The sequence below is a fragment of the Microcaecilia unicolor genome, chromosome 2 (genome assembly GCF_901765095.1).
Source record: "Microcaecilia unicolor chromosome 2, aMicUni1.1, whole genome shotgun sequence".
NCBI lineage: Eukaryota > Metazoa > Chordata > Amphibia > Gymnophiona > Siphonopidae > Microcaecilia > Microcaecilia unicolor.
Window position 1 is genome coordinate 334,859,187 of NC_044032.1, and position 25,647 is coordinate 334,884,833.

At 41.1% G+C, this 25,647-nt stretch overlaps 1 protein-coding gene across 1 annotated transcript in view; it reads right to left on the reverse strand.

Annotated features, from left to right (window-relative positions):
- PAX5 (paired box 5) overlaps positions 1-24,253 on the reverse strand; it is a 790,496-nt gene extending 766,243 nt beyond the window's left edge. The window contains 1 exon segment of the mRNA XM_030194363.1: positions 24,175-24,253. Coding sequence (XP_030050223.1) covers positions 24,175-24,220 — 46 coding nt within the window. The 5' untranslated portion in view covers positions 24,221-24,253.
- Between the last annotated feature and the right edge of the window lie 1,394 nt (positions 24,254-25,647).

The window sequence follows — 25,647 nt, forward strand, 5'->3', positions numbered from 1 at the left end:
GCCGCTTTTTACCACTGCTTAGTAAAAGGACTCCAGAATGTTTGCATTGTTTAAACTCCATAATAATCAGGACAATCCCTTCTTGGAATTTACAATCAAGTAAAGGACAAAAAATAGAATATATAAGCACATTTACAAATTTAAACAATTTGTGGGAACACAGTTACCCAGCTGTCCTCTGTCTTTTTTGGAAACATCGCCTACATTGTTATCCAATTTCAATTCATTGTATTTAGGGCTTCTATTCCTAGGTCATTATAAATCATAATTTAGTGTTTATTTTCCCAAGGATACAAATAAATTAGCGGCCCATTTACTACTGCGTGTAAGCATCTACATGTGCCCAATGCATGCCAAATGGAGTTACTGCCTAACTACCACGTGGCTCTTGCCGTAATTTCATTTTTGGAGTGAGTCAAATATGTGCGTCTGAAAAATAGTTTTTCTTTTCGGGCGTGCATAACGGATGTGCGCCAAGTGGCATTTGGCTTGCATAGGTCATTACCGCCCGGTTACCGCGTGAGTCTTTACCACTAGGTCAATGGCTGGCAGTAAGGTCTCAGACCCAAAATGGACATGTAGCAATTTTGATTTGCTGCACGTCCATTTTTGGCCAAAGTAAAAGATCTTCTTTACAGGCATGCTAAAAAAATGGATCGCCGCGCACCCCAAACCCACACCTACACTACCGCATGCCATTTTTCAGCACACCTTAGTAAAAGGACCCCTCAGTGTTTATTGGTGTTTTCCCGCCACAGCTGGAATCAAACATGCATGTTTATGTCAGTCAGAAGTCATTAACAAGAAAATGCACAAAAACTGAGTAGGGGATTCAAAACAAAGCAAAGAAAGGATGAGAGAGTACTAGGAGAAGTAATATTTTTTCCACTGCTTATCCAATGAACACCTGTTTTAATTTTTTTGCATGGGGTGTTTTATCAGTGTTTATCTGCAAAAACTTCAAATCAGAAGCCCTAATTATATTTCATTAGAAACGTCAAACTGTAGAGGTGCACTTTGCAAATGGTTTAAAAATTGTATTTCTGCTGATTATTTATTTATTTGCTTAGTACACGTTTCGGCAGACAAAATACAAAACAAGACTTATGATCCCACTTCCAAAGCCGGAGAATGAGCATAGAATAGATCCACAAAGAAGAAATTGATGTAATAGTTTGCAATACAAATACATTTTTGTCATAATAGATTTAAACCAATTTTTATTTCCCTATTCCAGAAACATTTGGAAGGGCTTCCAAATCATAAAATATTTGTGTTGTAATCTGTATATTGTAAGCTCTTTGAGCTGGGACTGTCTCTCTTTATTAAATTGTACAGCGCTGCGTAACCCTAGTAGCGCTCTAGAAATGTTAAGTAGTAGTAGTAGTAGTAGTATATAAAAAACAGATTGCAAGCATCTTGTTAAAAGCTTGATTCTTCTTGGCATAAAATTTTAATACATGGCATACATTTCAATGTTAGATTGTAAGCCTACATAACGACAGGGAAAGATATTGGATTGATACAGACATGGACAGTGCAAGTATATCTAACACGCTACATAAACCTTTAGCCTTGCCCCCACCTAACCCCAATTAACTTTCAGGCACATAGTCCCCCCCCCCCCCCACCTTCCAAGATTTTGCTAATTAAACTCAACACTCATGATCTCTCCACATTACTCTTTCTAGAACAATACTGGATAAAGAAGCTGGCTGGCGTTTTAGTCCACCTTAAAAGTAATAAATAGCACAAGTCCCTGCAGCATACCAACCTGTAAATTATGGGGTCCTTTTACCATACGATAGCAGCAGGGGCCCTTTTTCCCATGCACCAGGGCCCTTTTTACCACAGCAGATAAAAAGCCTCCAGACAAATATGGCTATGCAGTAAGAGAATTCTTACCGCATAGCCATTCAGTGGGGAGCCCTTATCGCCATCCACTGATGGTGGCGATAAGGGCTACCATGGTAACCTAGCGGTAACCAGGCAGTACATGGCGATGCGCCATTACTGCCAGGTTACCACCAGGCAAGCCATTTTCTGGGGGGGTTTCTTTTTCCCCCGGAAATGGCGCACGCTCGGGGTGGTACTACAGCTGATCTCTAAGTTAGGCCGGCGGTAGCCCGTGTTGGGCTTACTGACACTTTATAAAATATCCCCTATGTCACAGGACCCCACAGTTACCCACGTGGGCAAAACATTCAGCATAAAGAGACTCCACTCACGCTCTTCTTCAAATGTTGTATATATTATTTAATGCAGAAAATGTGAAGAAAGAGTGCTATATTCAGTACGCAGAACAGATGCTAAAGACAAGAAGCAACTCACATAGGCACCACATCAAACACCAAAAAAGCAAGCAATCTGGACACTGCATCAATGACCTTATAACACTAAGGGATAATGTAAAACAATCCAGGAACTTAAGACCTTTGAAGTTAAGATGATAAAATATTTTGACATCCAGTTTACTGGAGTTAACAATGATCTGCTTTTCTATCACATTATAAACCATAAAATTATATTGCTTTGTAATCTTCTGATTATCCACCCACCACTCCCTGTTTCTCACCCCTCCCTCCCTCCCTCTTTCCCATGAGGCTGTCTTTGGAACGCTTTTCATGTTTCTTATATATATATATATATATATATATATATATATATATATATATATTCTGATATTATCTTTGTTTTTTTGCTGTTATTTAACCTGAAGATGAAGGTTCTACCTTTGAAAGATTGTCAAAAAATATATTGTTAGTCCAGTAAAAAAGGTATCATTTTATTTTCCTCTGTTTTGTTTTGTATCCATTTAGAACAATCCTGTAAAAATGCATAATTGGACACCATACTTTTTAAAATATTAAACTTATATTCATGCAGGGGTAATTTTATAAAGAATTTTTTAAATACCACTATAAGCATATAAAATGCCCTTTATAAAATTTATCACATCTACAAATATATACTGGCAAGTATTTGTATGTGACCTGGGTTTAGGTGTGTTCAGGAAGGAGTTTGGATGGAGTTACAAAGAATACTCGTAAGTTATAAAATATATGTAATAAATGTAGAGCAGGTGTAAATATACACTGATTCATTCTATCCAGTATTTCTGTGATATTTGCATTGGTTATTTATAAAGCTACACAGGTTGCTATGGCCTTATTTTAGAAGTTCTATTTGTGTTTTGGATATCTGAAAACCAGCATTTAGACACCCATATTTCATAGACATCAAAATCTCGATTTTATAAAGCTGGGATATGGGTGTCTAAATTTTATTTATTTTATTTATTTTATTTTCGTCAATTTATATACCGTATCTTATTGCAACTGCAAGACAGAACGGTTTACAATTTGTAAAGTAAAAAAGAACAATACAACATTATATGTACAGTTTAGACAAACAATGGAACTCCAATCATTACAGGAAAGCACAACAAAAACCACAATTAGCTACATAAGATAAAAACAGTGTAGATCATGATTTAGTATACAGGAAAGCACTGCAAATACAGAATTGAGTACATAGTATAAACTACACAAACATAAACAGTACAAATTATGATTTAATATACATTGAAGTTTCCTTTTATAACCTAGTTTCCCTTAGTCTAAATTCTGTTCTACATAGTTGATAAAGTAAAAGGTTTTCAAAAGTTTCCGAAAATGAAAGTAGGATTTCTCAAGTCTGATCTCTTTGGAAGACCGTTCCAAAGAGAAGGGGACAAATAGAAAAAAAACTGTATGTCCTTATGGTCTGGGTATGTTTTGGGTAGGACTTGAAAGGGGCCAAAATATGAATCTCCAAGTCCAATTCCAATTCCAGAAAAGAAAGGGACATCTATGCCATAAGGATGGACCTAATACACGGTATGTCCAGGTTACAGAAATGTGCTCCAAATGGAGCACTTCTCCAATGGAGAGGGATTAAGGGAAATCACAGTAGGTATTTTTTTTTTTTTTGCCCCTGGAGGGCTCACAATTTAAAAACGAAAAATATTTTCACAAAGAGCTACACTAGGATTTGAACCAGGGTCCTTGGAATCTCAGCCCATTGCTCTAACCATTAGGCTACTTCTCCTGTAGGTGGCCAGATATCTATTTTGTGCCATGGATGTGTGGTCTACAAAATTGTACACAGTACTCCAAATGAGGTCAGAGCAGTGACTTACACAGAGGCACTATCACCTCCATTTTCCTGGTGGCCATTCCTCTCTCTATACACTCAACTATTTTTCTAGCTTTTGCCATCAACCTTTCCACCTGTTTGACCACATCAAAGCTCACGTTGCTATAATCCAACATAAAAGCCAGTTTTAGTTGAGTTTCAGGTGGTTCGAAGAAGGATGAAGCCAGGGTCATGGTTAGACATTCTGGGACCCAAGGCAGGAATTTGGGAGGGGGCTGCAAAAACCATCTGGCAGGCTGCACTTTCTTTTACTTTGAGCAAGTTGGAGGCCTGCTGTGGCATGAGGTCCCAGGGCAACTGCCCTGTTTGCACCCTCTAATGCCAGCCCTGAAGGAAGCAACTGAGCTAGAAATACATTTTTTAAACATTTACATTTATTTCTATGCAAAAAGTTGTTAAACACAAACTCTGTCACCTAAATATATAAAGAAAATATTTTAAACAGTTGTTTTAATGATAATAACTTTTAACAACATATATACAGCATATTGAGTTACACAGATAGCTAGCCTTTTCTAGAAAGCCCAAAATTGTTTGCCCCTTTTTTTGTGCTATGGTAAATTCTCAGCACAGTTTAGGACTCCTACCTGCCCATTTTCTTATATCCAAAACAGGGGCGTATCTGTGTGGGGCCACAGGGGCCTGGGCCCCCGCAGATTTTGCCCTGGACCCCCCTACTGCCGTTAACCCTCCCCCGCCTACCGCCAACCCTTTCCCCCGCCTACCGCCGTCACCTACTCCCGAGGTCCGCTCCTGCCGGTTTTTTAAAATATTACTTCAGCTGGCGGGGGACCCCAACCCCCGCCAGCCCAGCCGAGGTCTTCTTTAACTCTTCATCCTCGTGCTGTTAAAGCGCATGATGCATCCTTCCAGTTGGACAGAGTTTGACGTCGCAGCACGTTGATGTCCTGCACTTACAACATGCTGAAACGTCAAACTCCTTCCAACTGGAAGGATGCATCATGCAGCTTTAACAGCACGAGGATGAAGAAGTTAAAGAAGACCTCGGCTGGGCTGGCGGGGGTTGGGGTCCCCTGCCAGCTGAAGTAATATTTTTAAAAAACGGCAGGAGCGGACCTCGGGAGTAGGTGACGGCGGTAGGCGGGGAAAGGGTTGGCGGTAGGTGGGGGAGGGTTAACGGCGGTGGGGGGGGTGGCGGCCGGGGGGGTATAATGTGCCCCCTCACTCTAGCCCCTGCCCCCCTACCTCCGAACCTCAGATACGCCTCTGATCCAAATATCCAGGAAGCACTTGCACTTAAAGGGCAAGATCAGTGTTCTCAAACCTGGTCCTGGAGTTACCCCAGTCAGTCAGGTTTTCAGGATAATTCACAATAAATATTCATGTGAGAGATTTGCATTCAGTGGAGGCAGTGCAATTCTTCGCAGTCTATCGAGAAGTGCAAAATAAATAATAAATAAATATTTCTTCATAAATAGATCCTAATATATTTTGGGAAGGGGGTTCTAAAGTAAATAGATCCCAGAGTGGAGAAAAGAAGAAAGAAAGATTACATAGAAATGAAGTAGTAACTGATGACTTAAATCTGTCCCCCATAATGGACAGATGAGGAGATAGAACTTCACCTTCTTAGGAATGTTGCTATTTTTTGTATGTAGAAGATAACTAAACTGAAGTAAAGGCCTTACTTGGGTCTCAGTGTGTAGCCATAAAGTGGGCCAAGTTTCTAACCAATCATTCAGATGCTGCTTTCTACAGTCTAAATTACACCTTTTAAGATCCAATAATCCAAGCCTCCCTCATTGTAGAGAGTAGCCATAAGCATTAAAGGCAGGTTCACTCTCTGTACATAATAATTTGTGCAGTTTCTTTTCATCTCCAGTAATCAAAAAAAGCAGCAGGGTCAGCAGCATATATCATGTTATCTGGGAAAATCCTTTCCATCAAAGCAAGGGGAGAGGCACACTAGAGGGTTAGTTTGGCCTCCATACTCTGTATTAAGGGGTGTACATTAAGTGAATATAATTTATTTAAATGTCAGTACGTGCACCCTTAAATATTGATAAGACCCAACTAACCAACTTAATAGGAAACTACCCAGCCATGACCCTTTTACACTGTCCCATACTGGAAGAACCAATAATTTGGTTAAATTTAAGTTAAAGCCTGAGACAAGTGCTCAAATTATCTCCAAACCTTTAGGTAGAGCAAGCTGTGGTTTGCTAAGGACCAACAGGATATCATCCACAAATGCAAGGCGTTGATTTTCAAGCCTCCACAATGTACATCCAGCACTCGAATGTCCATCTTAAGTGCCCTTAAAAGGATTTATTAAAAAGGAGAAATAGTAAAGGGGATAGGGGACACTCTTGTCAGATGCACCACTGGAATGCACATTGTATGAATGCCATTGACTAATTTCACTGCATATGGGGAATTCAAAAGAGTCTGAATAGTATTTATTCATACTGCGATAGGGTTTGAAATAAAAAAAAGCTCACTCTGTCAAAGGCTTTTTCAGTATTCAATGCCACCAATATTGCAGCTCGATTATCCTGCTGGCACCTAATCACAGCTGCAAGGACTTTACATATATTTACCACAACCTGCCATCCACTCAATGAAGTTACACGGAAATACTTTTAAAACAAATAGGAGGAGATATTTTTTTTTATTCAACAATAGTTAAGCTCTGTAACTCATTGTCGGAGGATGTGGTAACAGAGGTTAGCATATCTGGGTTTAAAAAAAGGTTTGGACAAGTTCCTGGAGGAAAAGTCCATAGTCTGTTATTGAGACAGACATGGGGAAGCCACTGCTTGCCATAGAATATTGCTACTATTTGGGTTTCTTCCAGGTACCTGTGACCTGGATTGGTCACTTTTGGAAGCAGGGTTCTAGGCTAGATGGACCATTGGTCTGACCCAGTATGGTTATTCTTCTGTTCTTATGTTCTCCCCCACCAATTTAAGAATATAATCTATTAATCGATTTGCTAAGATTTTGGCCAATAATTTAGGGGCCCTTTTACAAAGCTGTGTGAGGGCTAACGCTTAGGTAGCACGCACCAAATCACTACTACCGCTGGAGTATCGTGTATGCCCAGTGGTAATTCCGAGTTTTGCGTGCACCGAATTCCGCAGAAGAAAATATTGTTTCTATTTTCTACTGTGGGGGGCATTCCTGGTGCTAATAAGCAATGTGGCCACATTGGTGCATGCTGCTTGGTTACTGTGCAGGTAGCACTTGAGCCCTTACCACTAAGTCAAAGGATGGCGGTAAGGGCTCAGGCCATAAATAGGCACATGATAGTTTTAATTTTTGCGCACTCCCATTTACCGGCCCATTAAAAATGGCCTTTTCCAAGCTGCAGTAAAAAAACGGCCCAGCATGCGCCCACAAGACATCCCCACACTACTGCAGGCTACTTTTTATTGCGGCTTTGTAAAAGGACCCTTAGTATCTACATTTAATAATGACAGAGGGCAATACGACTTGAGAAATTGCAGATCTTTGCCCAGCTTGAGAATCAAACATATAGTAACATAGTAGATGACTGCAGAAAAAGACCTGCACAGTCCATCCAGTCTGCCCAAGAAGATAAATTCATATGTGCTACTTTTTTTATTTGTACTGTCCTCTTCAGTGCACAGACCGTATAAGTCTGGCCAGCCCTATCCCCGCCTCCCAACCACCAACCCCGCCTCCCAACCACCAACTCTGGCACAGACCGTATAAGTCTGCCCAGCACTATCCCCGCCTCCCAACCACCAACCCCGCCTCCCAACCACCAGCTCTGGCACAGACCGTATAAGTCTGCCCAGCACTATCCCTGCCACCCACCACCGGCTCTGGCACAGACCGTATAAGTCTGCCCAGCACTATCCCCGCCGCCCAACCACCAGCCCCGGCACAGACCGTATAAGTCTGCCCAGCACTAGTCCCGCCTCCCAACCACCAGCCCCAGCACAGACCGTATATGTCTGCCCACACTAGCCCCGCCTCCCAACCACCAGCTCTGCCACCCATTCTAGGCTAAGCTCCTGAGGATCCCTTTCTTTTGCACAGGATTCCTTTATATTTATCCCACGCATGTTTGAATTCCGTTACCGTTTTCATCTCCACCACCTCCCGCGGGAGGGCATTCCAAGCATCCACCACCCTCTCCGTGAAAAAATACTTCCTGACATTCTTCTTGAGTCGGCCCCCCTTCAATCTCATTTCATGCCCTCTCGTTCTACTGCCTTCCCATCTCCGGAAAAGGTTCGTTTGCGGATTAATACCTTTCAAATATTTGAACGTCTGTATCATATCACCCCTGTTCCTCCTTTCCTCCAGGGTATACATGTTCAGGTCCGCAAGTCTCTCCTCATACGTCTTGTAACGCAAATCCCATACCATCCTCGTAGCTTTTCTTTTAAATGACAAGTGACCGACTCACCCGCAAATGCGCAGTAGAGACCGAACGTTGAGACTGCAGAAGTCCAAACCCCGCCTCCACCAGCAGTACAGCCCAATAGGGAGGAGGGCTTGGACATGGGCGTGGAAATCGGAGGAGGAGGGAGCAGGGAGGGAAGGAAGGGGCGGAACTGAGGGAAATGGACACAGCGATGGAGGAGAACTGACGACACGACAGGAGGAATCAAGGGAGGTAAAGAAAGCAGCTGAAGGAGGACACGACGACGGCGGAAAGAGGGGGGCGACGCCGGGGGGGTCAAAGGTGGCAGCGGTGGGGTGAAATGGCGGCGGAGGGGATGGCAGGTGTAAAGGGAATGTGGAAAACCATAGGGACCTGGGAGAAACACAGGGAACCAGATCCTACAACCCCCAAAAAGACACAGAGGAGATTCTCCCTTACCGGCCGCTTTTCCCCAAGAGACAACTTAGGGGCAAGAACTACAAATCCCAGCAGCCACCTTGGGAAAAAGAGAGACAAACCAGGGTGCATTCACAAGAGTCACCAGAAGGGGGCTGCAGGAGAAGGAGTAATACTATTCTCCAACCTGGGGGAAAGAGAGGTGGAACAGGTGGGAAAAAGAAGAGAAAAAAGCCCGAAAGGGTTAATGAGGAAAATGAGGAGCAGCTGGGGAGAGGGTGGGGCGAGGAGAGTATGGACTGGGCTCCTGGGAAGGAGAAAGAGGAGTTTGGGCCTTGGCCCATGGAGCTGACAGTACCAGAGCAAACCCTGGAGGAGCCCATGGATATATCAGCCCTGGCCCAGAGAAACACACAGAGGTAGGACAGTCCCTGGCTAAACGGGCCAGAGAAAAAGGGTCAAGCGGGAGGAGGTCAGAAGAGTAAGTAAAAGTCTGACCAAGTGGGTGGGACCCCAGGCTTTGAGCCCGCGCAAAGCCAGATGAACTGTGGATTTATAAAGCCAAGGTATAGTGCTGTTTGAGCGCTTGGCTACCTGAACTGTGGATTTAAAAAGCCAAGTTATATTGCCATTCTGAGAGAGCTTGGCTACCTGAACTGTGGATTTATAAAGCCAAGGTATAGTGCTGTTTTGAGCGCTTGGCTACCTGAACTGTGGATTTAAAGAGCCAAGTATAGTGCTGTTTTTGAGAGCTTGGTTACCTGAACTGTGGATTTATAAAAACCAAGGTGTCCTGAGCAGTTTTGTTTTTGGGTGTTTTTTTTTTTGACCCAGGCTGTATGGTGCCTGGGTTATAACAAGCCCGGGTGGGACTGAATTAGGGTTTCTCTCTTTTGGAGCCGCTCCACCCCAGGAAACCGAAAAGGGGAACCAGCGGCTGAAGCCTGGGCTGAGTTCTCCCAAGCTGAATGAGAGAACAATAAAAGGGAAAAGGTTGTATTTGATCCTGATGTGTTTTTTTTGTTTGTTTCTTTGTTGAACAAGACTTGTATGCTAAAGGCTGCTGAGAAGGGCGGATAGCCCTAGAGGCTGAGCAACGCCCAGCAACCTATTACACAGGGCAGAGGAGGTCACAATCGCGGTACACTTAGGAGATGAGTGGACATAGATGGGAGCCCGAGGATGGAGGGTAGGGGAGAGAACAGTTGATGGACACGGGTGGATGGAGCGGATGGGAGGGGTAGAGGAGGGTTGCTGGACATGGGGGGAGGACAGGGGAGAGAGCAGGGTTGGTGGACAGGGGAAGGCCATAGGAAAACAAAAAATTTGCCCGTTGTTACGGGCTTAACGGCTAGTAAATGTTATTAAAGCACTATATGCATCTCTCAGGCTCCCTGATCTAACATCACACTATAATAAGCTTCTAAAGGCACACACAGTTTTATGTTTAAATCTGTTTATTAACAAAGAACTTCAAAAGCACGTACATAAGATTCCATCAAGATACATCGCCCAACATGGGTCGCATCTATCCTTTCACACAGTTTTATATAGGGCAGATCCATTGCCAAAACAGAGATAATTTATTTTCTGCACCCTGTAAACTGGTTAGATACATTGCTATTTTTAATTATTATCGGTACATATTTTCATAATTTTCCCCATAAGATCACATAATAAGTTAAACATATTAGGGCTTATTTACAATATTAGGACTGGAGAAGTGTAAAATACTATTGCGCTTTGCTTCACAGCTAATATTCACATACTAGCCATTTACTAACCAGGCGAAAATTTGTAACGGATAGCACATGTGAACCAGGGATGCCAATTTATGTTTTTTTCGCTGACAGTCTACCAGATTTTTACTGATAAACTAATCTTATTTACTGACACACGTTTCACCACTGCTATTTTGCACATTACTGTGCAGAAATTCACAATTTTTTCACCTAGTCCCTAGTTCCTAAGAAGTGCAGCAGGCAGAACTTTAATGCACAGCACTGAAGATAGGTTTCCTCATTCATCATGATGTTAATGACATTAAGGAGTCCTTTTACTAAGCTGGGGTAAAAGGGGGTGTGTGCTAGCATCAGCACGTGCTTTTGATGCTCGCTGAGGCCCCCTTTTACCACAGCAGGTAAAAGGCTGTCTTTTTTCTGGAAAGAAATGGCCGTGCAGTAAGTGAACCACTTGCCATGCAGCCATTTCAGGGGGAGCACTTACTGCCACCCATTGAGGTGGCAGTAAGGGCTCCTGTGCTAACCTGGTAGTAACTGTGTAGTGCTTAGCACTGGCCAATTACCGCCGGGTAAGCACCAGTGCTACAAAAATAGAAACATTTTTGTAGTGCCAGAAATGGCGTGCATTGGGGGTGGGAACTACTGCTGGACTCCTGCAGTAGCTTGGTAGTAGTTCCAGATTGGTGTGCAGCAAGCCTGTTGCTGTGCACTAACACTTTATTAAAAGGGCTCCAACAAGCTGCTAATGCATGAATTAGAATACAAAGTGGAGGAGTAGCCTAGTGGTTAGAGCACTGGTCTTGCAATCCAGAAGTGACCAGTTCAAATCCCACTTCTGCTCCTTGTGATCCTGGACAAGTCACTTAACCCTCCATTGCCTCAGGTACAAACTTAGATTGTGAGCCCTCCTGGGACAGAGAACTATCCAGTGTACCTGAATGTAACTCACCTTGAGCTACTAATGAAAAAGGTGTGAGCAAAACCCAAATAATAAAATAGAAGTGGACCAAACAAACAAAACGGTGTGCTACGTGACGCGCTGTTGCGATATCAATCGAAAGACTTCTCTAAGGTCTTTTTCAAGATCATTTCGGGTTTTTTCAATACATACTGACCTACTTGGTTGAACATACTATCGAGACTCCTGTGGCCAAAACACAGATCTGTGTCAAGTCATTAATAAAACATTATCTATTTCTGACTCAACTGTCCCAGTCTCTGAAGTTTTTGGTCCACTTCCCACTTTTCTTTGTATTCCGTTTGATATCGTGAGACTTCGTTATCCATCCACCCAGGTGGATTTTTCTCCAATGCATGAATTAGGGCATGTTAATCACTAAGGAAAAAGCACGCTAACAGCCAGCTCATTGGTGTGATGGTTTGCTCGCATTAGTTAGCACATTCACTGCTTAGTGTGTTAGGGAGGCAGGAACTAGGCAGGTCATGGGTGGAGAATGGTTATGGACTGCATAATATGCTGAGTCCACAGTAATAAATGCATGCTAACTTCCATTTGTGCAGTTAGTGCAGCTTAACTTAGGGGCCCTTTTACTAAAGGGTTGCCGAGCGGCAACCCGGAACTACCGCCAGTCCAACACAGCTGCCGGCGGAAGTTTCTCTTCCAGCGCTCCCCATTTCCGGTGCTGCTGGATTTTTTTAAAAAATATATACCCCAGGGGGTTACCTGGCAGGGTAGTGCAGAAGCCCTTACCGCCACTTCAACAGGTGGCAGTAAGTGCTCCCCCTCACATGGCCATGTGTTTTTTCGAGCTTTTACCTCCTGCGGTAAAAAGGGCCCTGGCACATGCAAAAACAGCCGCCAACACTACTGCAGGGCCCTTTTTGATGCAGCTTGGTAAAAGGTCCCCTTAGCCCCTCCTCATTACAAGCAGGTTAACATAGAGGGGCATAATCGAACGGGGCCGGCCATCTATAAGGGCGGCCATCTCTAATGGCAGCCCCGTTAAGCGGCATACCCGACCGTATTATTGAAACAAGATGGCCGGCCATCTTTCATTTCGATAATACGTTTGGGGACGGCCAAATCTCAACATTTGGGCCACCCTTAGAGATTGCCGGCATTAGAGATGGCCGCCATTGGTTTTCGACGATAATGGAAACTAATGGGGGCCATCTCAAACCCGGCCAAATCCAAGCCATTTGGTCAAGGGAGGAGCCAACATTTGTAGTGCACTGGTCCCCCTCACATGCCAGGACACCAACCGGGCACCCTAGGGGCACTGCACTGGACTTCACAAATTGCTCCCAGGTGCATAGCTCCCTTACCTTGGGTGCTGAGCCCCCCAATTCCCCCCTAACACCCACTCCCCACAACTGTACACCACTACCATAGCCCTTAGGGATGAAGGGGGGCACCTACATGTGGGTACAGTGGGTTTCAGGCGGGTTTTGGAGGGCTCCCATTTACCACCATAAGTGTAACAGGTAGGGGGGGATGGGCCTTGGTCCGCCTGCCTGAAGTGCACTGCACACACTAAAAACTGCTCCAGGGACCTGCATAGTGCTGTGATGGAGCTGGGTATGACATTTGAGGCTGGCATAAAGGCTGGGGAAAAAAACAAATTTTGGGTGGGAGGGGGTTGGTGACCACTGGGGGTAAGGGGGAGATGATTCCCAATTCCCTCCGGTGGTCATCTGGTCAGTTTGGGCACCTTTTCAAGGCTTGGTCGTGAAAAAAAAGAGACCAAGTAAAGTCGGCCAAATGCTCGTCAGGGCCAGCCTTCTTTTTTCCATTATCGGCCGAGGCCCCCGTCCTACCTTCACTACCCTGCCGACACGCCCCCTTGAACTTTGGCTGGCCTTGCGATGGAAAACAGTTGAAACCAGCCAAAATTGACTTTCGATTATACCGATTTGGCCGGCTAGGATAAGGCAGGCCATCTCCCGATTTGTGTCAGAAGATGGCCGCCCTTCTCCTTCGAAAATAAGCAGGATAGTAACATAGTAAATGATGGCAGATAAAGACCTGTACGGTCCATCCAGTCTGCCCAACAAGATAAACTCATTCACATGGTATGTATACCCGAGTTTAATTTGTCCTTGCCTTTCTCAGGGCACAGACCATAGAAGTCTGCCCAGTACTGTTCTTGTACTAAGTTCTGAAGCTAACGTCGAAGCCCCTTAAAATTTACACTCCAGCCCATCCCTATCTATTCAGTCACGATCAGGGCGCAGACCGTAGAAGTCTGCTCAGCTCCCGTTTTGTTTCCCAATTACCGGTGTCACCACCCAATCTTCGCTAAGATTCTACAGAACCATTCCTTCCAAACAGGATTCCTTTGTGTTTATCCCACGCATGTTTGAATTCCACTACCGTTTTCATCTCCACCACCTCTCGCGGGAGGGCATTCCACATATCCACCACCCTCTCCGTGAAAAAATACTTACTGACATTAGTCCTGAGTCTGCCCCCCTTCAACCTCAATTCATGTCCTCTAGTTCTACCACCTTCCCGTCTACGAAAAAGGTTCATTTGCAGATTAATACCTTTCAAATATTTGAACGTCTGTATCATGTCACCCCTGTTTCTCCTTTCCGCCAAGGTATACATGTTCAGGTCAGCAAGTCTCTCCTCGTACGGTTTACAATGCAAATCCCATAGCATTTTTGCAGCTTTTCTTTGCACCGCTTCCAGTCTTTTTACATCTTTAGCAAGATACGGCCTCCAAAACTGAACACAATATGCACACTAATGCATACATCAATGTGTTTAATTTCAGAGGACATCCTGGCCGATCCCCAAGAATTAGCACACAGCCTTTGCACCTAACACATGCTGACTTTTGCTGTTAGGGCATATTAAGTGTGCTCAACGTGCCCTAACTTAACATCCCCTAACTCAATAAATAATTTAAGGGGCCTTTTTAGCAAAAGACCTCTTAAATTATTTATTTAGTATATTTATTAAAAGTTGATCACTCAGATATGATTTTTTTTTCCTCATAACAGGTTCTGATACTGGCACTGTTCGCTGTCATCGGTCTCTGTTGCTAATGCAAGTTAGAGACCAATGGGAAAATAGGATTTTTTTTTCGCCCCACTAATTTCTAAAAAGATTGGAACATAGGGAAACATAACACTTTGACCAAAATATTTCAAAATGCAGGAAAATGTTTACATTTTACTAACAAATTTGCCCCTGTTTTTCATAAACAGTATACTCAAAATTAAAAGAAGACAAACTTATTTTTGCAAATTGCATCAAACAACCTATCTGTTTGGTTAACCTTGATTTTAATATTTAAACTTAGAAGAACCAGTAGCACATAAAAAAAGGCCCTTTTACTAAAGGGTGTTAAAACCTAATGTGCATTAAAACATTTTGTGTTAATTTGATAGTTTGGGTCTGCCTATCATACATTATTTATTTTTTAAAATATTTTTTGAAAGAGGCATGGCATAGGCTGTGAATGAACGTGGAAGCACTATCCACGCATTATGATTAGTGTACACTAACTAGATAACGCGGACATAACACGCATTACTTTTTTGCAAGTCCCATACGGTAATGGAAAAATTAATGTGGGACCTGCAAAAAACATGTATTTAAAAAGCCCTAAATACTGCATGTTAGATCTGGGCTTACTGCGTAGGAACTCCCAAGTTAAAATGCATTAAGCCCAGTTTTTAATGCATTTTAATAAAAGGGCCCCAAAATTAGGTAGTACGATGTGACGTTTCCTAATTTACATTGAAAAATGTAGGCAGTTAAAGACCATATAGCCTATCCAGTCTGCCCATCCATGCCATCTACTCTCCCTGTCACTCCCTTAGTGATCCTATGTACTTGTCCCAAGCTTTCTTGAATTCAGATACTGTTTTCATCTCCCCCACTTCCGCCAGGAGGCTGTTCCACGAATTTACCTCCCTTTCTGTGAAGACGTAATTCCTCAGGTTACTTCCAAGTCTATCTCCTCTCACTTTCATCCTATGCCCCCTTGTTCCAGCGCTTCCTTTCAATTGAAAGAGACTTGCCTCCTCTGCATTTATGCCACATAAGTATTTAAATGTCTCTTATCATATCTCTCTTCTCCTGCTTTTCATCCAAAGTATACATATTGAGTTCTTTAATTGTGTCCCCATACGCTTTATGATGAAGGCCATTGTCCATTTTAGTAGCCGCCCTCTGGACCGACTCCATATTGTTTATATCTTTTTGAAGGTGCGGTTTCCAGAATTGTACACAATATTCTAAATGAGGTCTCACTAGAGTCTTAAACAGGGGCATCATCATCTCCTTTTTCCTACCAGCCATTCCTCTCCATATGCACCCAAGCATTTGTCTAGATTTCACCATCACTTTTTCTACCTGTTTGGCCACCTTAAGATCATCACATACAATCACACCCAAGTCCCACTTCTCTTTCCTGCACAAAAGTTCTTCACCCCCTAAACTGTAGCACTCCCTCGGGTTCTAAACGCTACTAAACTTTGTACACTGGTGTTATCCCTCTGATGCCAGCACAAAAACAAGTATGTGAGCGCCACTGTATATAAAATTCTACCAACAAATGTGATAAGAAATTGCAAATATACTGTAGACAAATATCTCTATTAAACTCAAATGCTGTAGCAAAGGCAGCAATTAATAATTTTCATCTGGAGACTAGAGTATACCTTACGGACATGGTTTTTTAACATTTTCTAACTTCAGTCCCTATGCCAATATAATAGAGGGAAGTTTTTAATCAATTGTATCCCACTCTTCACCTGCAGTTATCCTTAAAGAAAATGTGTGCTTGCATTTCAAATGACCTACCTATGAATATGTGTGCTTAAGTTATGGAGAACCTTAGGATTATCTAGCTGTATATGATATAAATTTAATCGTATATTCCCAAACTAGGATCATCCTTAAACATAAACTTGTTACATATATTTTGTTTATTACAGGTCATTCCTACTTTCAATCACGCATTTACAGAAGTGTATACAAAAACATGGTATATGAGATATTCACTACAGCTACATAATTCAACATGTGACCAAAATATTGTCTTTCTAAGGCACCACCATAAGATAACACATTTTTCAACCCCCCCCCCCCCCCCCCAGAAATGCTCATAACCAAAAAAAGCTAAATTATTTTTTAACTCTGCATTAATTTATATGCCTCTGCTATTTAGGAAGTATATTTCAACCACTAATGGGGAGCCATTGCTGTACAGAAACTGTCATATATTTTCTTAAACAATAAATACCTGTAAAATCTCCTCTTTTATTATTATGTCTTCATTTGCCTTGAATCTGAGTCACTAAGCTGTTTTTTTTTTTCCATAGTCACAGACTGGGAAAAATCTAGGCCTCTGTTTACTAAAATGTGTTAAGATTTTGCAGTTACCTTGTAGTAATAGACAAAATTAGCATGCAGTAACTGGAAATCTTCTGCTTTAACTACTGGGGCATTCCCAGCATGTTTGGAACAGCTGCCGTGCAGTTATAATGCAGAAAAATAGTCTCTACTGTACACTGAGGGCCAGATTATATATATTGTCCCTAAAAATCCATGCAGAAAGCATTTCTGCCTAAGCGTAGTCTATAAACAGTGCCTAGATTTAGGCGTGGTATATAGAATATGCTTAGTTGATATCCTAGTTCCTAAAACTACGAGCCCCCATTTATACCAACACAAATGTGGCATAAATCTCAGTACATAGATATACATATTGTATAACATTGTCCATGAAACGCCCATAACCATGCCCCTTTTGCCTGTGCAAATTAGAATTTAGGCGAAGTACTTTACAGAATATGCTTAGCGAGTTAAGTACGTAAATTCTAATTTTTGCCATTTAGAGCTCATTATTGCTTGTAACAACAGCAATTGTTAAGCCAATTAAGTTATGCGCATTGTTGTAGAATACGCTTCGGGTTTGGTGGGAAACGCTAGGCGCGCTATATAGAATCTGGGGGTAAGTGCACAATGAATTCTCTATACTTGACTGCTAATCTACTTGGTCACTTATGAACATTTAATGCAATACCAATTTGTAATTCCTCATGCCAGAAATGGCGATCGCCATTACGAAATAATGTAAGCCACATTGAGCCTGCAAATAGGTGGGAAAATGTGGGATACAAATGCAACAAATACAAATAAACAGATAATACACCATACAATTAGCTACCTGTCTACAGGTAGCATTAACTGTTCTGTATTATCTTCTATGTTATCAGTTAATGCATTATAATGACCTCCATGATAATGGTAAAGCATACTTCACATCCATATCTGATGGGCAAGAGTGGTATTTATTTGGCACTTCTGGGGGTCACTAGTGTTTTTAGTGCATTCTAATGATTAATGCACACTAAATGCTAGAGATGCCCATAGGAATATATGGGCGTCTCTAGCATATAGTGCATGCTTATTCTTGGCGTGCGCTAAAAACGCTAGTGCACCTTTGTATAAGCACCCCTAAGTCCAGTGTCAGACAGACTTCTATGGTCAGATGAAGATTTGTCAACTCCAGTAGTTGGGAACTAAGGACAGTGCTGGGCAGACATATATTACTCTATGATTGCATCATATTTAACTGTCCATATGTGGTTGATATGATGGCAAATTGTCAACCAGTGTTTAATCATGAAAGACTGTAACCTGCACAGAGTGGCAGGTGTGGGTCTGGCTGTCTTGTTGGGCAGATTGGATGGACTATGCAGGTCTTTCTCTGCTGTCATTTACTATGTTGCTGCTTTACTATTTTCTGTCATTCTATGTCCCAAAATTACTTTTTTTTTCTTTTTTTGCATTAGCTGTTTGACACATTAGTTAGTACATGCTAATTCCTGGGCCTTTTGGGGGGAAACCCTTTAACACGTCTGGTCTTAAATGCTTGTTCTCCCTTCTAAGCACAGTAATTCCACTAAAAGGTACAGGAAACAGTTGCTTGCCCATCTTCCGGTGTTGCTGTCAGACTTTAATGGGGCACTATAGCTTTTAACAGCAACGCCGACCTTTGATACATTGACCCCACTGAGGGAGGTTAATTTACAATATATTAACTATAGCACTAGGGGCACTGGCAATGAGATCCAATTTACAGAGCTGTAATATGGTCTTTAGCACTGAAAGTCACTCTGCAGTGCATTTTGAAGTTAAAGCCCAGTCAAGCAACATCACTTTACCTTTGGTTCTGGATCCTGCTGATTCTTTTAAATTGCAAATAGGTTGGTGACATTAACAAAAATAATAACATAGTAATATAGTAAATGATGGCAGACAAAGACCTGAACGGTCCATCCAGTCTGCCCAACAAGATAAACTCATTTTACATGGTATGTAATAATTTATATGTATACCCGAGTTTGATTTGTCCTTGCCTTTCTCAGGGCACAGACTGTAGAAGTCCACCCTGCACTGGTTTTATTCTCCAAATAATGGCGTCGCCACCCAATCTCCGCTAAGATTCCACGGAACCATTCCTTCTAAACAGGATTCCTTTGTGTTTATCCCACGCATGTTTGAATTCCATTACCGTTTTCATCTCCACCACCTCCCGCGAGAAAGTAAAATGATGCTTTTCAATTGATCATACACCGTACTGAGGTTTGACATTGCCTTCTTCATCTGGACTGTATTGATTGCAATTATAATAATTTTCCACAGTCAAGATGCTTACAGTGTGAGTAGAGAAGTGTCAGAATCCTTTTAAAGGTCTATAGTGCAAGTCATCTTTCTCAACCTATTTATAAAAGTTTTCATTTGCAACACCACTGAGCCTAGTGATTAGAACACTGTACTAAGAAGCCCCAAGGAAGCTGCTCTTTTTTCCCTTGAGCAAGTCACCTGCCTCAGGTACGAATTTAGATGGCAAATTCTTCAGGAACAATGAAATACTTATCATGCTCGAATATATCTTGCCTTGAGGGACTACTGAAAGGCATGAGCTAAATCCCCCAAAAATAAATAAATGAAGTGACCGTTTGCCTAGCATTGAACTCATTAGATTTCAATTATATAAAATCCAGGCTCTAAGCAGTCATCTATCATCAGTGTCATAAAGTCAATAGATCAGGAGATCTGCTTCCAGAAAGACAGTGGCCTCCTATGAGCAAAACAGCCTAATATAGACACAATGAGAGCTCATTTAGTTTTGTTATATAGGGCATAACCAGACTTTGGCAGGATTGTCTTTTACCAATGGAAAAGAAGAATTTCCATAATTAACTTTGACTTTACCATTTAAGACTGTAATGGAAAAAATAGTGGCCCCTTGGGATAGCATAGTGACTGTTAATAGTAATATTGCCCTCGGACTCTCCTCTGGATGAATATAATTGTCACCAAACACTATTAGGTACTTCAGGGTCAATAGTTCTGCACTACTGACCTCATTGAAAGTCCATATTATAACTATATCTATCTATACGGATCTATCTATGTCTCTTAAGAGAAAAAGAGAAAGATTATTCCTCTCTCATACTTTCTGATGTATATTTCATTGAATCCATATCATGTTTTATATTGCTGAGAGATGGCCCATAAGGTCACACAGTTCCCTCCCCAATTCTTTTATCGAAAAGAAACACTATAACATAACATAATGATAAGTGGCCATGTCAACCCATCCATGATAGCAAAAGCTAAGAGTGCAAGTGTGGATCCCACGTGTGTTGTACAAAGGAGTGTTTGACAGTGAGATCAGAGCTGAAAGTAAACAATTCTATAGATTATTTCACGGGTCACAGAGAGGAAAAGCACCTCCTTCAACAGACTACAGCAGATATTTAGTGTCATGTCAGGCACCAAGAGACGATATTGTCCAGCTGAGTCATTTCATCCTTATAGGAAACATGGCCTTTCCTGGAATATAAAACTACTAGAAAGAACTGGTCACATCATCCCGTACAACTAGAGTATCGCAAATATTAACCGAAGTTTAACGAGCATGAAGCTTTTGACCTTGGTAAATAGGACTCGTTGTGTAATGGGAAAGCTTTGAAATGTAATAACGTTTCCATGTAGGTATGAGCTTTTGACTAGTGGGCATAGAAAAGGAACTAAAGTCCAACTATAACTTCATGTACTCGTGGCGCAAGTGAGCACGGGAAATGAAACGATGAAAAAGAGCCGAATTTACCTCTGGCCGCAAGGCATCAAAAATGTCTCAACTTCCAAAGATGAGAAATTAATTCTATGTTTAAGTCAAGGTGGAAAATAGAATTTACAATGTTCTTACTCAGATTAACTACCCAAAAGCTAACCAACTGACTTCCACGGCGATATTCAATTGATCACATTAGAAAGATGAGGAAAGAAAATTATTTTATTTTCAGTGAAGAGATATGCCATATTTACTTATCAATTATTATGATATGAAGATAAGCTTTCTAAATGACTAGAAGCTGTCACTCTGTCAGTTATAGTTATAAAACTTTCTCCCATGCAGAGTAAACAGAGAAAACTTAGATTTTGAAACAGGGGCCAATAGGTATATAAAATGAAACGCATTTAATCTGATTCCAGCAATAGGCGTCAATAAACTTACAGACTTCGGATATAATCACATAGGAAAATAATAGGCTAGTTGCTCTTCTGAAGTCAAAACCAGGTCTTTAAAGGAACTAAACTAAACTGCATTGATTTTTCTGTGTGATAAACCTGGCAAATGTCTTCACTGCATTCTATATAAATAAAATGAATAGCCATTATGTATGCAACGTTATTATGTTTTTCTAAACAAAATTTAAAGATAGTGTTATATCCTTTTGACTATATTGAGGGGGGAGGGGAGGAAACTTAACCTATGAATCCAGTTAAGACACATTTTCTAGCAAATTTGGATTCTGAATGATAAGGCCCAAGATCATAATGTTTGGCTGCTTATAGGTATCCTTCACAATTACTTTTAAAAAGTTCAGTATTTAACAAAATGCAGTTTATCATTCAATATTTTTTTTAGCGTTCAGTGTTTTTTTGCATATAAGATACAAGTTAGTATGACTGATGTGTGTTTTGTGGTCTTAACCCATTTTTATCTATATGTTGAAAATGGAACGAGTTCAGTGACCTGAAGTGTCAAATACTTAATTATTCTAACACATCCTTGGTAGTTTGTGATAATGATTTTGTTTCGGAATTATCCAGAATGAATAAATATTCGTTGACACCACTATAGAAACATCTATATTTCTGAAAGCAAGAAGCCATTTTAAAACTGTTGTATCAACTGAGATACATTTGTGAGGTCACAAGTCCCAGTTAAAGTTTATCTATATGACTTCTAAGATATTTAAGTCAATAGTGCTATAATTTTTAAAAATATGTGATATGAAGAGAGTAAGCTCTGACGTGAGAGTGCAGCAAAGATTTCATTTTCTTCATTTGAGATTATCATAAAGTGGACTTGGAGGCCAGGTAACTCATTTCTTTAGTTGTCATGAGGTCCCCTGTGATAGATAGATAGAAAGACCTGGTAATGCTATACAAATACATTTAACACTTTGTAGTAATGCTTAATGCCATATGTTATCAAAAAGATCCATTAAGTACTTGAAGCTTGAAATGAAGAAATAATGTATGATATAGGACATATTGGCCATATTGTATATTTTGCACTTATAGACAAAACCAACGTATCTTATTTAAAGCCAGAAGCTTCCTTATGTGTGTTGTTTGTCTTCGATTATTTTCTTTAGTCATCTAACTGTAACTTAGGGACCAAGGTCATTTATTGCAGTTTGCTCAGGGTGCCTTCCCTTTTCCCTTTATCTGCATGTGCTTTGTTGCCTGAACTGGGGTGAGTAGCATCAGTCCGCACGGCACCTAGCGTAAGGTACATCAATGTCCTAGAAGCATTCTGGCCCAGTCACAGGAGACAGTAATTCTCACTGAAGTCTACTGTCAGCTATAAATCCCTAGGAAATCTTCTTCTGTCTGTGTTTTCGCCGATGAGACATTCTCATCCCCATACACAAACCTAAACCTAAATATGGTCTTTGCAAAACCACTCTCGGAGCATCAGAGATCAAGTTTTCGGCCTGCTTTGAAAAATGACCTTTACGACAGGTAGCAACTGTGGGTGCCCCTAAAAAAAGAGGAGGCACCAGAACATTTCGGATAAACTAACTGGGAGACACATTTCCTCCTCCAAACGCTTGCGCAGCGGCCTAGTGTAACGTTTCATTCCCATTAGTTGGACGGAGGGCTCCAAGCGGGGAACGGCATTAACCTAAGCAGGGACTCTGAAAGGATCACTGATCAGGCATAGAAGCAGGAGGGCTGCAACTCTTGGCTAATAGAAGATGCCTCCCGCTCTTCCTCAACACTTTTGCCTTGAAATATGTATGAAACTGTTTATTGATTAAACGATGATTCACGCAATTTAACTAATAAAAGGTTCATCGATCGCCTTAGAATGGCATTATTTATAGACGACTTGTCAGCACACAATCAGGAAGCAAAAGGAACAGTAAACAAATGGGTAAACACCGCCAGGGTCAGAGATTTGGCTTCCTACGAAAAGAATTACAAGAAAAATAGATGAATTATCCAGTCCCGATATATCCACCCCTCCACACACATGCACGCATTTCCTATTCAACGAGCTCGTCCTCAAAATTATATTGCTTTTTGCTCATGATACTATTGTTTTAATTTATAAATATTTCCCACTACAAGAAAACAAGTTGGGAACATTCTGTCAGCCACAACAACCGAGAGACATTTTCTGAATGATTTCATTGCGAACTTCAGCGTCTGCTTGAAAACACAATTATTAGGTGTTAGGCTGTGGGGGGGTTTGGGGGGGAGGAGGAGGAGAGGGGGGTTGCGGAAGCACCACTTTTTTCTCTCTTTTTTGTTTTAATTCAACTCTTCTCTTTTTGAATTCAGCGGTAACTGTATTGCACCTGAATCAGAAAACTACAATATGCCGGCTTCCGGCATCACATATTGGGAACTGCTTTGAAAGGAAAAACAAATCTCGCTCAGTTTAATTTTTTTTTATCTATTGGTCAAAAGCCCCCTGTTTATGTTGACATTACTCCCCCAAAACATCCCCCCTCCCCCGCCACCGACCTGAATATTATTTGTTTTGGGCAGTCTGCTGAGCTCCTTCGTGCTGTGAAAACATCGTACATTTTATTCGAACGCGTTTGCCATTGTCCTTGGAGTCACAATGCATTCTTTTTTCATTCCGCAGAGAAATGACTCTCAAATTTCAGGTGTATTTCTGACCTCCGTGCACGCTACACAATTCTACAGTATATTATTTGATATATGGTTTTAATCACTCTTTCTCTAGTCGTCTTGTAATAAACTGATCACATATGTATCACTGCTTTAAAAAAAATATGACTATATGCGTTTAAATGTATACACATATATTATAACGTGCGCAAAGAGAGGAAGAGAGAACATCTCTATATTTAAATATTTACACAATGTAAAATTTTAACAAAGTTGTTCCAATAAAGAGAATCTATCTGTCTTACCTGCTCTACTAGTTCTTGGAGTCGTGTAGTTTTTCTCTAATTCCATTCTGATTTTTCAGTGCTTGGAGGAATAGCCAGAGAAAAAAGTTTCCACTTTTTAATTTTTTTTTCTTTTGTGGGGCGAGAAGGGGGGGCTGCTGGCAGGTTGGAATAATTCAACTCTTCCGCTCCCCGGCCAGCTTTTGCAGCTGATCACTGAGCTGAAACTAAACGTTTTAGGTGAAAAAAAAAAAAGCCTCCGAAGGAACCCTGAAATGATTAAGGAACTAAAGAGATGCTCACCATGTGAGATCATGTCCTGTTCTCTTAAACATCACAAGAAGTCCCTAGACGCAGTCCCACACCGAGAAACTCTGACATCTGTTGTAGAAGGAATCAAAGTTTGTTTTCAACCAACTAAAGTATCTCTTTATTGTTTGCAGAATGGCACTCGGGATCAGCATAAGGACGTGCAGTCTACAAATTTTGAAAGAAAAACATCAACATTTCTACAACTTTCTAAATGTGCAGCAAACTCCAAAGTAAATTAGTTTTAGCACAATAGAAATAAACCTAATTGCAGACCAACACGGGGAAGCAGAAAGGGAGAAGGATTAGGAGTTCTTTTGTCTTTCCCGATCTTTAAATATTCATAAAGTGATAGTAATGGTCTCTACAAAGAGATAGTTTGGGATTCTGCAGCCACTGTCTATTTGCATGGTACTCTATGTAGCCCACACATCATTATCTAAGAGAAAATGTACCTATACTGCCCTTCTGCTATTTCCTGTTTTGGAATTAAAAGGTTTAAGAAATTTACTAGTTGGCTACTTGTACCAAATCTTGATGAGAATTATATTCATAAACTCAAGAAAGACGAAATGTGCACAAGGTTTGCAAGCACTTTAAAATTTCCTTATTGTACTACAGAGTATATGTTAATGATGATGATGATAAGCATAAGAATACGATTACCAGCGGCATGAAAATCTTCCTTCGATCAAATGAAAGACCCAAATATGGAAATGCAAAGGAGCAATATTAAACTTTAACTGGAATTTTTCGTTTATATGTATACAGTTTTTATTCTGAAATAAATCAATATAACTATGACATGGCTATTTCCCGACGTGTTCGAAAGCCAGTTGCTGTAAGAGAATGTGTTTGTGTGCATATAGTCTAAAATTATAGTGAAGGATAACTCGGAGCAAATTAAATATCAGGGTCAAAAATATTTTTAAAAGACGTTTGCACTTTAATCCTCTAGCAGTAAAAGCAAATCTGATTAATTCAGAAATATTCATGCCTGCCTAAAATCTACTTGCTCAATGGAACAGCTAAGCCACCCATACTTTCCTATCTGTCATTACAGCTGAACTTGATATCAAAATAGTTTCTTAATCTAGACGCTTATTTTTTTACTGAGTGCAGAATATGAGGATGCTTCACTGGGTACGGTTTCAAGGAAAGCGAAAGCCTCTCTAGCAAAATTAG